General features: G+C 35.4%; 1 protein-coding gene across 4 annotated transcripts; it reads left to right on the top strand.

Moving 5' to 3' along the window:
• Positions 1 to 2,175: 2,175 nt before the first annotated feature.
• RBP-DR1 (RNA-binding protein-defense related 1) lies at positions 2,176 to 11,126 on the top strand. 4 transcript variants are annotated; one of them, XR_015178881.1, is made up of 11 exons: positions 2,177 to 2,461; positions 2,646 to 2,728; positions 4,457 to 4,508; positions 4,712 to 4,837; positions 4,916 to 4,995; positions 6,054 to 6,236; positions 7,426 to 7,774; positions 7,876 to 8,019; positions 8,106 to 8,241; positions 9,226 to 10,732; positions 10,848 to 11,126. XR_015178881.1 is itself a non-coding variant. In XM_086444005.1 (9 exons), the coding sequence occupies exons 1-9, from the start codon at positions 2,302 to 2,304 to the stop codon at positions 8,231 to 8,233; spliced, it is 1,257 nt and encodes a 418-aa protein (XP_086300131.1). In that variant the 5' UTR covers positions 2,176 to 2,301; the 3' UTR covers positions 8,234 to 8,536. The 4 variants fall into 4 exon arrangements, 2 of the variants coding, with proteins under 2 accessions (XP_086300131.1, XP_086300130.1); XR_015178882.1 differs by having other exon boundaries at positions 8,106 to 8,410; XM_086444005.1 differs by lacking the exons at positions 9,226 to 10,732; positions 10,848 to 11,126 and having other exon boundaries at positions 2,176 to 2,461; positions 7,474 to 7,774; positions 8,106 to 8,536.
• The last annotated feature ends 2,167 nt before the right edge of the window (positions 11,127 to 13,293 follow it).

Raw genomic sequence — 13,293 nt, 5'->3', positions numbered from 1 at the left:
AGTTCACACTTTGCAACATACAACAAGTTATAGTAGTATTTATTTTCTATCGAGTTTTATAAAAATTTGTAAAAAAAAAAAGGTGTTTTATTCTTTTCAAACTTAAAATCCGTAAATTATTCAGAATAGTTCAATATTCAGGAGTATAATACTTCATTGAAAAAAACAAAAAAATTGTGAATTTTACAAGAATTAAATGGGAGATCGCTAACAAGGGTCCGGATATCATTGTCATAAAAAAAAAAAAAAAGAACATATTTCATTTGTCAAATTTAGTATATAGTACGAAAAAAATATATCAATTATCATTTTGATCACATTTTCTAAATTATCAATGTGTGTTAACTCATAATTTACATTGAACAGGTGCCAACAAGCTTAGTTAGTAAAATCTTTGGGTGATGATACTAGAGACTTAGGTTCAAGTTCCGTTAACATCGAATTAGTGAACTCATTACAAATAACATTAATATTTTAAACACAATAAAATTTAAAAAGTAAATATGTAGGTAAAATAACTTCATTTATTATTTTTAATACTTTAATGTTATCCCCCCATTTTTAATTTTTTAAAAGAATATTTTATAATGTTATATGTAAAAAAGTATTTATAATAGTCATTTTGAACGATTTTAAGGGAATTTAAATTATTTGTTTTATCTCAAACAAATCTACAAGTTGAAAGTTTCAATAATTCATGGATCTGGTAAATAATAAATACACCTGGGGATTAAGCATCTAGGGGTATTTTGGTAAAATCTTTAAGAGTATTTTCGGTACAAAATTCAACTTGCCATGTGTAATTAATGCACTTAACGTTTGCCCTTAGGGCACACGTTAACAAGACCCGTAAATTATTAACCTGTTTCGCATAATCGCATCCACACGCGAAACACAGGCTCGTCAATCCACGTCATTCAATTAGTGACAAAAAGTAGCATAAACGACAAATTTCTCTACCTGTTCATCTGCAACCCTTGTTAATAAATCCAAGTTTCGGCTCTCGATTGATGGCCCAGATTCTCCTCTACGTGTTGCTCGCTATGGCCCACATAGCGATTAATTAAGACAGACCCCTGTGAACTCTAACGAATATTTGAGAAACCCTCCAACATTTCAAAATGATGAAATGCTCTACTTTAGGTAGATGTGACAGGTCCGAGAATTTCATATTTTTTTCTTTGGGATATACAATTACATATATATTATGAGACGTACAATTGTGAATCTCAAAGAAAAAATCTACTATTCTTGTAAGGTACACGTCAATTATATTTTTGAGTTACCTGATCAAGTTGAGATACACAATCATTAAATCTTTGATTATTTAATGAATAATGATTCTTTGACGTTGTTAATGTGACATATACTAGAATCATAGATTCTTTTCATCGAGATTCACAAGTGCATATATTTATGGGGATATACAATTATGAATTCTAAGAAAAAAAATCTATTATTCTAACCCATACCACATCAGAGGGTGTGTCAGAAAATCACGACTCTTATTTTATAGAATAATGATTTTTTGACTCTCCTTTTGACATATGACGTGGTATGAGCTAAAATTGTATATCTTTTCCTTGGGATGTGCAATTGTGGATCTTGAGGAAAATCTATGATTTTAATCCATGCCACGTCATGGAGCATAGGTCAGAGGGATGGGTAAAAAATCAAGACTTTTTCTTATATTAGTGTTTTACATAAATAAGTCTACAGTCAAAGGATATGTCGTTGGTATGAAAATATAAAAGGCTCTCAAATATAAATCGGAACTTGGAGGGGTATCGCCCAGAAAATATTATGGCGCGCGATCTGTCTGGATTCTGGAAAGGAGCATCTCCACACGTAGGAAGTGGAGCCCATGTGAGAAGGCTGGCATCCACTTAGATATTTTCTTTAAATCTTACACTATCTAGTAATTTACTTCAAACTTTAAATGCCACGTCAACAATTCTGGCGGCACAATAATAGGGGTATTTAAGTCATTTCACATTATTAATTTCTATAATCTGAAGCGCCCTTTATTAGATTGTCTTTCTTGTTCGGGTACTTGGTAGGTACTATAGGTAGAGAACCATTCAACGTTTAGTCTACTAAGGTCATTTTTGTAAATATAATTAGAATCAGGGAAGATTTATAAAGATTAAATTAATATAATATCTAGAAAGACTCAACCTTGCCCCTCTTCGAACAGCTTGCATTTTCCCCCAAAACAAACAAAGTTTTTAACGAGCGAAGAAGAAGACTCAAAGATCAAACAAAGTTGCAGAGCTCGAATCGAAGAGAGATTCGGATTTAATGGAGGAAACCCTAAAATCCAGTGGAGAAGGCGTAAAGCTCTTTGTTGGTCAGGTTCCGAAGCACATGACCGAAACAGAGCTTCTCTCCATGTTCAAAGAGGTAGCTTTGGTCGAAGAAGTCAACATCATCAAAGATAAAACCACTCGAACTTCAAGAGGTTTTGAAAATTCAATTGAGAAGTCAGACTCTTCTATTTCTTTCTGCATTTCTTTTTTTATTTTATTTTTTGTTTCTGCTGAATCGTGTGTTTGTGATCTGAAAGGTTTTCTGGATCTATTTGCAGATTTTATGGTCGAGAAGGTTTAATTAGCTGTTTAAAACCCTAAATTTCTTGTTTGTAGGATGTTGCTTTCTGATCTGTCCGTCCAGGCAAGAAGCAGATAAAGCAGTCAATGCTTGTCACAATAAGCGAACACTTCCCGGGGTGAGTTTGAGCTTGATCTCTCTTAATGGATTGTGTGATTTTAAGTTCTTGTGTGCGTTTGATTGAATCTTGAAGTTTGATGTCATCACTTGGGAGTTCTGAGCCTGGAATGTGATTTCTTCGGTGCAAAAACATGTTTTTTTTATTAATGTTCAGATGAGAAATTTGAGTTCCAGTTGCGCAATCCAATTGAATTATGCTTGAATATCACTTCCAACAATTCCACCTTGTTAATACGACGTTAATTGCATGATTTGATTATTTTAAGATGAGCAAGACCTGAGATTTGTTTGAGGGAGTAAGTTGGTGAATCATCGGCCGGTGATTTAGTCACATTGGTGCTATATATAATGATTATTGGTAAAGGTGTGTAGCTGTGGTGGTCTTCCAAGTTTTGACATTGTAGGAGTAAAGATTTGCACTAATTCTAGTGACCAATTTAGCAAACTAGAGGCAAATCAATGAAACTGACAAGTTAAGAGGGGACCGGCTAAGCTTGCGTTAGTATACTAGGCAAAATGTGAAAAATAGAGAGCTTGAAACTTATTTCTTAGTTCAAAATGAATGTGCGCCACTTTACGTCAGCTCCTTTCCACAAAACCTGTGAATTGAAAGTGACTTCATTAAAGGAAGCTTGACATTAAACAAAGTAGTCCAAAAGTCTGTCAGTTATAGTAAATTATTGATCTTTAACTCTGATTCTGGATTTCTATGCTCAATCTCTAACTCTCCCTTCTTTGATATTGTATCTAAAATTCTAGCAAGCAATGGCTTGATGCCATCGAACAGTTTTGTCCACAAATAAGTTGAAAAGAAAATAGATTTTGATACAATAACTATCTTGGAAATTGCACCTTGTATTCTATATTTGTGTACATTCACATATTTTTTGGGATATGGCTTTAATGTTCATGATGACGTATGCTTATTTTTTTTATATTAGGAGTGGAATATGTTCGGTGCCTTTATGGCATGATTGCTGGCATTGCTCACCATATACTTCTTGTTTTTCTTGCTGTGTTTTTGTGGAATTTCATGAAGAGTTTAATAGGATTTCTGTGCCAGTCATTAAATGGTGTCATGAGGATATTGAGATGGATGAGTGTCTAGACTAGAAAAGGAAGAAGAAGAGATGAGCGCATTTGAGGGAAACTAGGAATAATTAAATAACCAAATTGGAGAGAAAATAAATACAAGTAGATTGACATGGTTTGGGCATGTGTAACAAAGGTCAGTTATTCTGTTATTGCACCAATGACAAAGAGTATTTTGGTGCAATTTGAAGGCTCACAAAAAGGTGTGTGGGAGGGAAAAATCGATGTGAATGGAAGTAGTAAGAAAAGATCTGATGATATATTTCTTGGCTAAGGACATTACTTAATGTAGAGTCAAATGGAAAAAAGAGGGTTCATGGAGCCAATCACAATATCTATAATAAGGCATATACGATGATGGTGATGATATGTTTTTGGTTGGCATATTTGCAGTTAGTATTTAATTTTGGGATAAGGTTTTGATGATGATGATGATATCTTTGTAGTTACATTTGGCATTCTTGTACTTTTGATTGGTAATACACAACAAAGGAAAAAAAAAAAAAAGTCTTTCGGTTCTTCAGATCATGAGATATTGAAATGCTTCCATTTGTGCTTCATGCTTTTGATTGGTGCAACTTTAGTCATTCTGCTCTCTGATTAAGGTGCTATCTGCTCTTTCTGTTTAATTCAGGCATCCAGTCCATTGCAAGTGAAGTATGCAGATGGCGAGTTGGAAAGGCTAGGTATGAGATTGTTCACTGTTTAATTCATGTAATTCAGCCTTACAATAATTCCTGTAGGGGTGTCAGGCCCCATTCTGTGTATTGTATGCTGGTGTTTTCAGTGGCTCCCAAAACTGTTAGGAATAGCTATATCTGTTATTATTCATTTTTTTCTCTTTACGTTGATAAAGAGGTTTGACTATCTGTAATGGACTTGTCTCCAGAGCACAAACTTTTTGTTGGTATGCTTCCAAAGAATGTTTCTGATGCTGAAGTTTCTGCTCTATTTTCTCAATATGGAACCATCAAAGATTTGCAGATACTGAGAGGTTCTCAGCAGACAAGCAAAGGTATTACTGTGAAAAGCATAAACAGGATTTCACATTTAGAAATTTATGATTGTCCTTTTGATGCTATTTACCATGCAGGCTGTGCCTTTTTGAAGTATGAGACGAAAGAACAAGCTCTTGCAGCCTTAGAGGCCATCAATGGGAAGTATAAAATGGAGGTTCGTGTTTATTTATGAGTTCTGTGGCCAGATGATTTCTTGGTTTAGAAACCTGTTGGGGGCTTTTAAATGTCTCTCTCAGCATTCCTTCTTGATTTCTCTTCAAGTGTTTTTCACATTATTGATGTAATACAAGGTGCAGTATAAATTGCATGCATTATCTTGAAAGATCTATCAGAATTTCTTCAATAACTATTTTAGAGGAAGTGGGATACTATAAATACAACAACAATAAAATATTTATTTTTTAATTATCAGTAAGAATCATCATCAACCAATAAAATATTCTGTGGGCTTACATTGAATGGTTGTTTGGCCTGTTTTGTGTCTTTGGCAATTCAAATACTGTCTTATTGGACCGTCAGTATTCTTGATGTGTTTCGAGGTTGATGTACAGTAAATGTGCGATTAACGTCTCTTGGATGGTCACCCAACAGGAAGAAGATTAAATGGTTTGAATTTGTTTAAGGAGAATTTGGAAATTTATTCATAAATACGCCTTTAATTTCAAAAAATTAATTGGTGTGTCTAGGCCGCATGGTTCATGGTTTGCATATTTATGTCTATATAGCAAAAATATGTAATTGATTAACCAATATTGTAACTAAGGATGCTAATGGACGTATATATGAAAGGATGTGGATCTTTTGGCCTTTACGTTATTCCCATTACTGTTAAGTTTTCTCATCTCTATTTATTTGAATTTCTATTCTGCATGTTTTTTGGGAAGTATTTTTGTCTAGAATGGAATTTTGTGTTGGTCTCCAGTCACATACAACTCTTGAATTCTTGGTGAAGTACATTAAAGCAGCTGCATCATGAGAGAAGGTCAAACCATGCAAGTGTTCATATTAGCAGCGCATAAATTCCAGTATCCCAGCACCTTCGCCCTTTTCTATGAAATCTTATTTTGTATAATAAACTGATTTGTGGATTATTGAAGACTATGAAGCACATATTATCAGTTACTCTAATATGTTTGACTACTTTCAATGATACTATGGGTGAGTTAATACTGGGATTTACAATTCTGTGGCCACAAATTTATTCTCTTGTAGGGTTCAAGTGTCCCTTTAGTTGTCAAGTGGGCAGATACAGAAAAGGAAAGGCAAGCTCGGAGAGCTCAGAAAGCTCAGTCCCAGGCTTCTAGTGTGCCAAATGCTGATTCAGGACAGCAGCCTTCGTTATTTGGGGCCTTGCCGATGGGTTACATTCCGCCATATAATGGATTTGGCTATCAGGTTTGATTTCTTATTTTTTTTCTCCTTCGATTATTATTTTTAAGTAATGCATAGTAAATTCCATCTGTCAACTTATTCTTTTACTGTCACCATGGTTATGATGCAAAAGGTTTTATTTTTGTCTATTGTGGCCATATATAGCTTACGGAGATATAAGGGGTTCAATCAAGAAGGGTGTCCAAAAGAATATATGCCAACATAAACGGGAATGATTTCCTCAGCTGAGGTTGAGGAAAAATTTTCATAGCTTCTTGGAATAGAGCTTGGTCATCCTGTCAATTCATTTAGAAAACTTAAAATGACAAGTTTCTTACTTTCTTGATCCTCCTGTTCTTCCCAAAAAGGAGTCTCTCGCTCTCTCTCTACATATATATAAACCTTATTCTAAAGCTGAGAAGGACAAAGCAACTCTGAAAGAGTAGAATTTAACTGAAAAGTGATAATTGAAAATTGAAGATCAACTGTTGTAAAGATCCCTTGCCCCATATATCCCCATTAACGTGAGCAATGATGGTACTGTTGCAACCAAATGTTAATTCTATAACTGCAACCTAGTGTTAATCGGATAATCAAATCAAGAGGCAAGGGGATCGAAAAAATTTCTATGTTTTCCTTCTATGTATGTACAAGTGTGAGGAGCTAAAACATATTGGAGGACCCCTCGAGAATAATTGATAAAATAATTAGAAAAGATGACCAGACTCAAACTTCCGTGATTCTAGAAGTTCATATGATACCATTTTGAAGCAAAGCGCATGGTTGTTTTAGAGATTATTGGGATGAGATGCTTTGTGTTTCACAGTGTCTATGCCTCCATTTAAGGAGAGCAAGTGCAATCTGTTTAAGGTCCTATATTATGTTTATACTTGTTAAATAGTTCTACTCTTGTATGGTTAGTACTTGACTAACATGAGACTCATGAGCAGAAATGTTAAAACCAGAGGGGGGGGGGGGGGGGGAGCTGTAAAGGGGGAGGATTTGGGGCTGTGTCTCAGTCCTATGTAACTATATTGTTAGAATTTCTTTGTAATTTATTAAACATACACCAATTTGGTTTTGGTCAAATGACTGAAATCTGGCTGAGAAGACATTTTTAGTTGAGTGCATTGAATACAATCAATCTGGTTATCACATTGGTCTATGTAGCTTAACGAAGTTGGAGCTCTGGGTATCATTCTTGTCTTGCTAGGCTCCCGGAACTTACGGACTCATGCAGTACCCACTGCCACCAATGCAGAATCAACCTGGCTACCATAACATGATTCCACAAGTCAACCGAGGAAATGCATTGCGTGGAATAACTCCCGATCTTGCACCTGGTATGGGACCTAGAAATTTTGCTACAATGCATTCTGCCAGTTACATGGGCTCTACATATCCTGCTGTACCAGGTCTTCAGTATCCTATGGCCTATCCTGGTGGAATGATGAGTCATGGAGCAATGAATAGTTCCCATGGTTCAGTTCCACCTACAATTGTGAATAGTAACTCAACAACATCTTCAAGCATCACTACAAGTTCTGGGGCTCAGGCTGAAGGTTAGTGAAAAAATTCCATCTCTCATTCTTTTGGGTACTTTAAGGGACCATCTTCGTGCTTGTTGCACTAATACCTGTTTTATATCTGCTGTTGATGTTAGGTCCTCCGGGCGCTAACTTATTTATTTATCACATACCTCAAGAATTCGGTGATGAAGAGCTTGCAAATGCTTTTCAACAATTTGGCAGGGTCTTGAGTGCTAAGGTCTTTGTTGATAAGGCAACTGGTGTAAGCAAATGTTTTGGTAAGCGCATTATCCATTCTCTCCTTTGTATCTGATATAACAATATAACAACTTGTGTTCTCTATCTCAAAGTCTCCTATTTACAGGTTTTGTCAGTTATGACTCACCAGCAGCAGCCCAATCTGCAATTAATATGATGAATGGGTGCCCGTTAGGTGGTAAGAAGTTGAAGGTACAGCTTAAGAGAGACAACAAACAGAACAAACCTTATTGAAATTCAAGGTAAGTTATGAAATGAAGCAGAATTCTCTACCATACGTGGTCGCAATCAACCTTGGTTTGGGAGTTACTGCAGTATCAGCCAGATTGTGGTGTGGATGGAAGAATAACTAATGGTTATATATGCTACACCATCGATCCTGTGTTAAGGGGGGACACTGGTAGTTGTCTTGTGGGTTTGAAATCCCTGAAACTTGTTACCATTGGTGCATTATGCACTAGTATAATTTGTAATTTATGTACCATGGAAGTTCATTTAAACATTAATTATTAATTTATTGATTTTTCCTTGAGAGCATCTCTTGGTGTAGACCACTGGGGCGATAGGATGCATTGGCTTGTTTGTTTAATGTTGTTTGAAAATTGTGATTTTTGTTTGGAAAGTATGACTACCTTGAGCGCTACGTATTTGAAAGTCTGTTTTTCTTCTGCGTGTTGTGTGAACTCAAAGTTATCTCTTATCATTGTTCTTCCCTCTTCTTCCTTGACGTAAGCATTTGTTCCTCAAGTCTATGTGATGTTTCTGTGAAGTTGTTGGAGGTGTTGAGTGGCCGCTACAGGCTGTCCTGTTCAAGAAATGTCCATGTATGGGTGTTTATAAGTCCCAAGTTATTTGAAGTGCTTTGTTCATCGTGTAGTTTCTGTTGAAGACACGTTTTGGTGTGCAGTGACACTTCAGGTATTGTGCATGTTTGATGTCTAGTCATATATATATGTTTTTTTTTGGGAGTGGGGAGGTTTTGTATTTTGTTTCTTGTTTTGGTAGCTTAATCATGCCCCAAGATTCAGCATGACCACTCAGGTTGTGCATGAATACAGGAGAATGTTCTGCAAATGAAAATTTTGCCAATCTCATTCTTGTCTGATGTTTCGTAGTTCATGGACCTTACTTCTTTTGGATTCCACTTAACCAGATTTTGACATATTGGTTTATTTTTAAAATCTATACCCTGAATTCTGACCACCTCTTTCTGTTATCCATTGCAGAAAGGGATCCCTCCATTTTAAACCCCTGGATTCTAACATAGAGATCCCTCAACGTACCATGAATGCTGGCGTGTTGCGAAGAATGTGTTGATCGAATTGAGTCCAAATTGATAATGAAAATGACAGCCTGGACTTAGGAATACTGTGGATTGTGAAGTTTTGGGACCAGAAAAGCATGTGCAAGTTAGAATCAGGTAACATTCATTTCATTTAAAATTGTTATCTAATATTGGTTAATATCGCATTTTCTATAACGTTGATGGAGATATAAAGACACGCCTGTCTGATTATATGGTTCAAGATTAGAGTTGACAGGATCCATGTTGCTTATCCAATATTGGCTTAAGGTACAAATGATTATCATATTTTTTATGTTTTAATTCTTCTACACTTATTTTTATAGGCTTTAGTAAAAAATCAAGGCTGAGCATCTAAAAAACGGAGCATGTGCCAAGGGCTTTATTCTTTTTTTTTTCTTTCCTTTCTTGGATGTCCCTTGTACTGGAACAGGTTTGCAGATTCCCACTCGAGAAAGAGAAATTGGCTTGCAGCGCTTGAGTTGGAGAACCTTTTATATAGATAACTCTGAAGTATGGTTTACAATAGCATATCGATTGAATGTTTCGGTTAATGAAAAAACCGATACGGTGTTGGCCGATACATTCGATACAAACTGATACATACCTGATATATTCCCGAAACATTCAATGTTTCGTATCGATCTTGGACGATACCGATATATTGACCGATACATTCCGATATTTTAAACCATGCTCGTAGTGGATAAAGTTCAATGAAGATTTGATGGAAAAGAAACTATAGTTGCTAGGCGGCAAATAAAGCCTTGATGTAGACCTACCAGACTGGCAGATGAATCAGAGAAGTGTCTTGTATTGGCAAGTCTTAGAGAATAATTAGTATAACTCTTGAGCATGAGGACCTGATGGTAGGGAAGGCAAAATTATTTTTTCCTTGTTTTAATTTTAATTTTTGCTCTTTTTGGTGGATGTTTAATGCAATATGTTGATGACGGTGGCAACTGGCTTGGTGATTTGACACGTGTCATGAGGCTGCTTCCAAATGGCAATATGGGTTACTATGTCGCGAAGATGTCAGATGTGTTCAAATGTGGAACTCAAGTGAGAAAACTACAATACTTGTGCTTATATTTTTAATCTTACCTAAGAATCAAATCTCTCTCCTTTTGTAGGCTTTGCATTTACAGGTCTTGGATTCTGCGCAGAGAACAAATAAGGCAAAGCTAGACAAATAAGGTAAAGCTAGAAAACGGGCTCGGAAAGAAAAAAGTGGATAGGGTATTTAAGGTGTCAGAGGGTGATTGAAGATGTTGAAGTTCACTCATAACTGATCCAATCTTTTTCGAGTCTGAGTTTAATGCGAGTACCTCCCATAAGAAGCTGAGTGGAGATCAAAATGTCAATAAAGGTGTCAGGTCTTGTGGAATATATAGAAGGATCTTTTGTTGGACCTATACTCGACTTGATTGGTAACTTCTAGTCGTTAGATTTGATAATTTGCCATTGATGATTTCTAATCACTGATTTGATCATTTTTTTTGTCACTCAAATCTAACATTTACATGTCTGTTATCTTTCTTTTAGATTTATATGCCTGACAAGCAATGGATTGAATATTGTGGAGGCAAGTTGGGCAATTAAGTGTCAAGAAGTCATTTTCAGCGTGAGAATGTCAACATTTGTGTTTAAGAACACTGTAACTTTGCCTTTAATGACGCTGTCTCTGCTCGCTTGGCATAACTTTCTGCATGCGAGCTTGCACAAACTAATTCTCAGATCTTTTTCTGATCTGGCTGTAATTATTTGTATGTTTTTGGGTTTTGTAATTCTCAATCATTTTCTAATCTAGCTGTAATTATTTCATTTGTACGCTTTTTTGGTTTTGTAATCAAGAATATAACTTGCCACGTACAGGTTGCTACATCGAATGCTCTCTGGTTAAGCCATGGGTTCCTTGAGAAATTCTTCTCTCTTCCAGGAAGACTTTACTGAGAGAACGAAAAATTACCTAAATACCCTCGTCTTCAACATCTAATCAAAAGCCTTCTGACTTTTTCTCCTAAAATTATAATCTTCAAAAATCTTCAATCTCAATCCAACTCAAGACTTCATCTTCATTACATACTGGGAAGCTATTGCCAAAAGAACCTTGATTTCTTATCCCAGAATCCATCTTCTCTTACTCACTAGAATCCATCATCTCTATCATTTGGTAGACCAAGGACAATGTGGGTATGTCAAAATTACTTGAAATTAAATGGCTATTTTTGGTATGTGGCTCCACAAAGGGTCAGTTTTTAGAATGGACGTCTTCAGTGAAGATTCGATCTTCATTGCATTAGTGGGACCCACAACCTTCACTAAAGAGAACCGAGCCGACATAGGTTGATTCCATTGCATTAGTAGGACCTGCAACCTTCACGAAAGAGAACCGAATGATTCCAAACCGACATAGGTTGAGTCCACTAAATAAGAATCAAAATCGAATCAAATTCCATTGAAACCAAATCAATTCAAACTGAATCAAATCGGTTTGCCAATATTTTATAAATTGTCAGCAACATTTTTTAATGAAAAAACAAATATATTATAAACATAAAATTTCATATAATAAATTTTTTGATAAGCCCATACAATAAATCACTAATCTATACATAAAAAGTCATTAGTTTATCGATAAAAAAATTATTAATCTATGTCTTAATTCTTAAAATAATTCATAATATATATAGCATGAGGGTCCGGTTTTCGGCTTTATTCAATTATTTATAAGTTTGATCTGAGAATTAAGTTAAATTGATTGGTTCTCCATTTTCATAATTCAGAATTGAAGTGCAATTTATTCCAAACCGAACTAAATCATCTCAAAATTACCGGTTTGATTTGATTCTTGGTTTGAACCGGATCAAGTTGCACTCCTACTGTGAGATGCTGAGTTTTGTGGGCCCCATTTGACCAAATTTATCTTGTTGCTTTGAACAACTGGCAGAAAGGATATGGGCTACTAATGACAAATGCCTAACTTGTAGATGTTCGGTGGGTCCCACGTAGCAAATGTTTACTACTTCAGTTACGTCACCATTGCCCACAATTGTAAAAGGAATGAGGTGTCATGGGTCATGGAAAATTTTCTAAGGTCTCAATAAGAGTTCTCTATCTTCTTTGTATTGGACAAAAGTTTTATATTAGTCTTCATTGGTATATTTTCGTGTAAAAAGACAAGATCCATTATCTTTACTATTATAATGAGGGAAGGCCGAGTATAAGTGGGACACCAAAATTTGATTGGCCATAAATATCCTCACTTTTATATATAAATTTAATATAATCAAGATTATTTTGATAAAAAAATTAAGAAAATTACAATCAAAGATTATCTAATTCTAACCACGTTACTTAGTTTTCAAAATTATAAAAATATCATTTTTAACTTTGTAATCTTTAAAAAAGATTCAATCAATATTTTAAATTATAAATAAATCTTTTTTGTTATGCTAAGTAAGCAAGGGATTAGTGGTTAATGAAGGGTGAAAGTGGCGTCAACAAAGTTTGAACCTAGGTTATGGGATCAAATCTCCTCAAACCTTTACTACTTAGTTAAGTGGCACTTTCATGTGCGTTTGCACATGTGACCTTCTAGTGTTATTTTAAGCGTAATATCAAACCATAAATTATTATTTTTAGAACAATTTATTTTACATGTATAGTTTTGCTTATCATGGGTATCCCCACCCTTCGAGTGAGATTGATCCCACGGTCACATGCATCACCCCCTTGGAAAGTCTTACATGCAATTGGTTGAGTCGAGGGTTAACTAAACCCTAGAGGGTGGCTCCAAGGAATTCATTACTTTGTGGGATTTCAATCACTTGACTTACCCTTCTTGAGGAGCTTATCAAGGCTTGTCTTGCTACTAGGCCAACCTCTTGGGGTTAATTTATTATATTATTTAGAGTTGTGATTTTAACGCATCGGCTTGCTATGGTTTTGTTCACTTGCAATTGCCACATCAGTCGTGTACAGATTGCGT

Source organism: Akebia trifoliata, chromosome 5 (assembly GCF_017979445.1).
Source record: "Akebia trifoliata isolate Shusen 1 chromosome 5, ASM1797944v1, whole genome shotgun sequence".
NCBI lineage: Eukaryota > Viridiplantae > Streptophyta > Magnoliopsida > Ranunculales > Lardizabalaceae > Akebia > Akebia trifoliata.
The sequence above is the reverse complement of the archived record's forward strand: the minus strand, read 5'-3'. Positions and strand labels throughout refer to the sequence as shown.

Excerpts from the sequence above, each read along its gene's own strand:
- RBP-DR1 (XM_086444004.1), top strand. The coding sequence starts at position 2,302 with ATGGAGGAAACCCTAAAATCCAGTGGAGAAGGCGTAAAGCTCTTTGTT. Across the intron at positions 2,462-2,645 it reads AACCACTCGAACTTCAAGAG|GATGTTGCTTTCTGATCTGT; the intron begins GTTTTGAAAATT and ends TCTTGTTTGTAG. Across the intron at positions 8,020-8,105 it reads TGGTGTAAGCAAATGTTTTG|GTTTTGTCAGTTATGACTCA; the intron begins GTAAGCGCATTA and ends TCCTATTTACAG.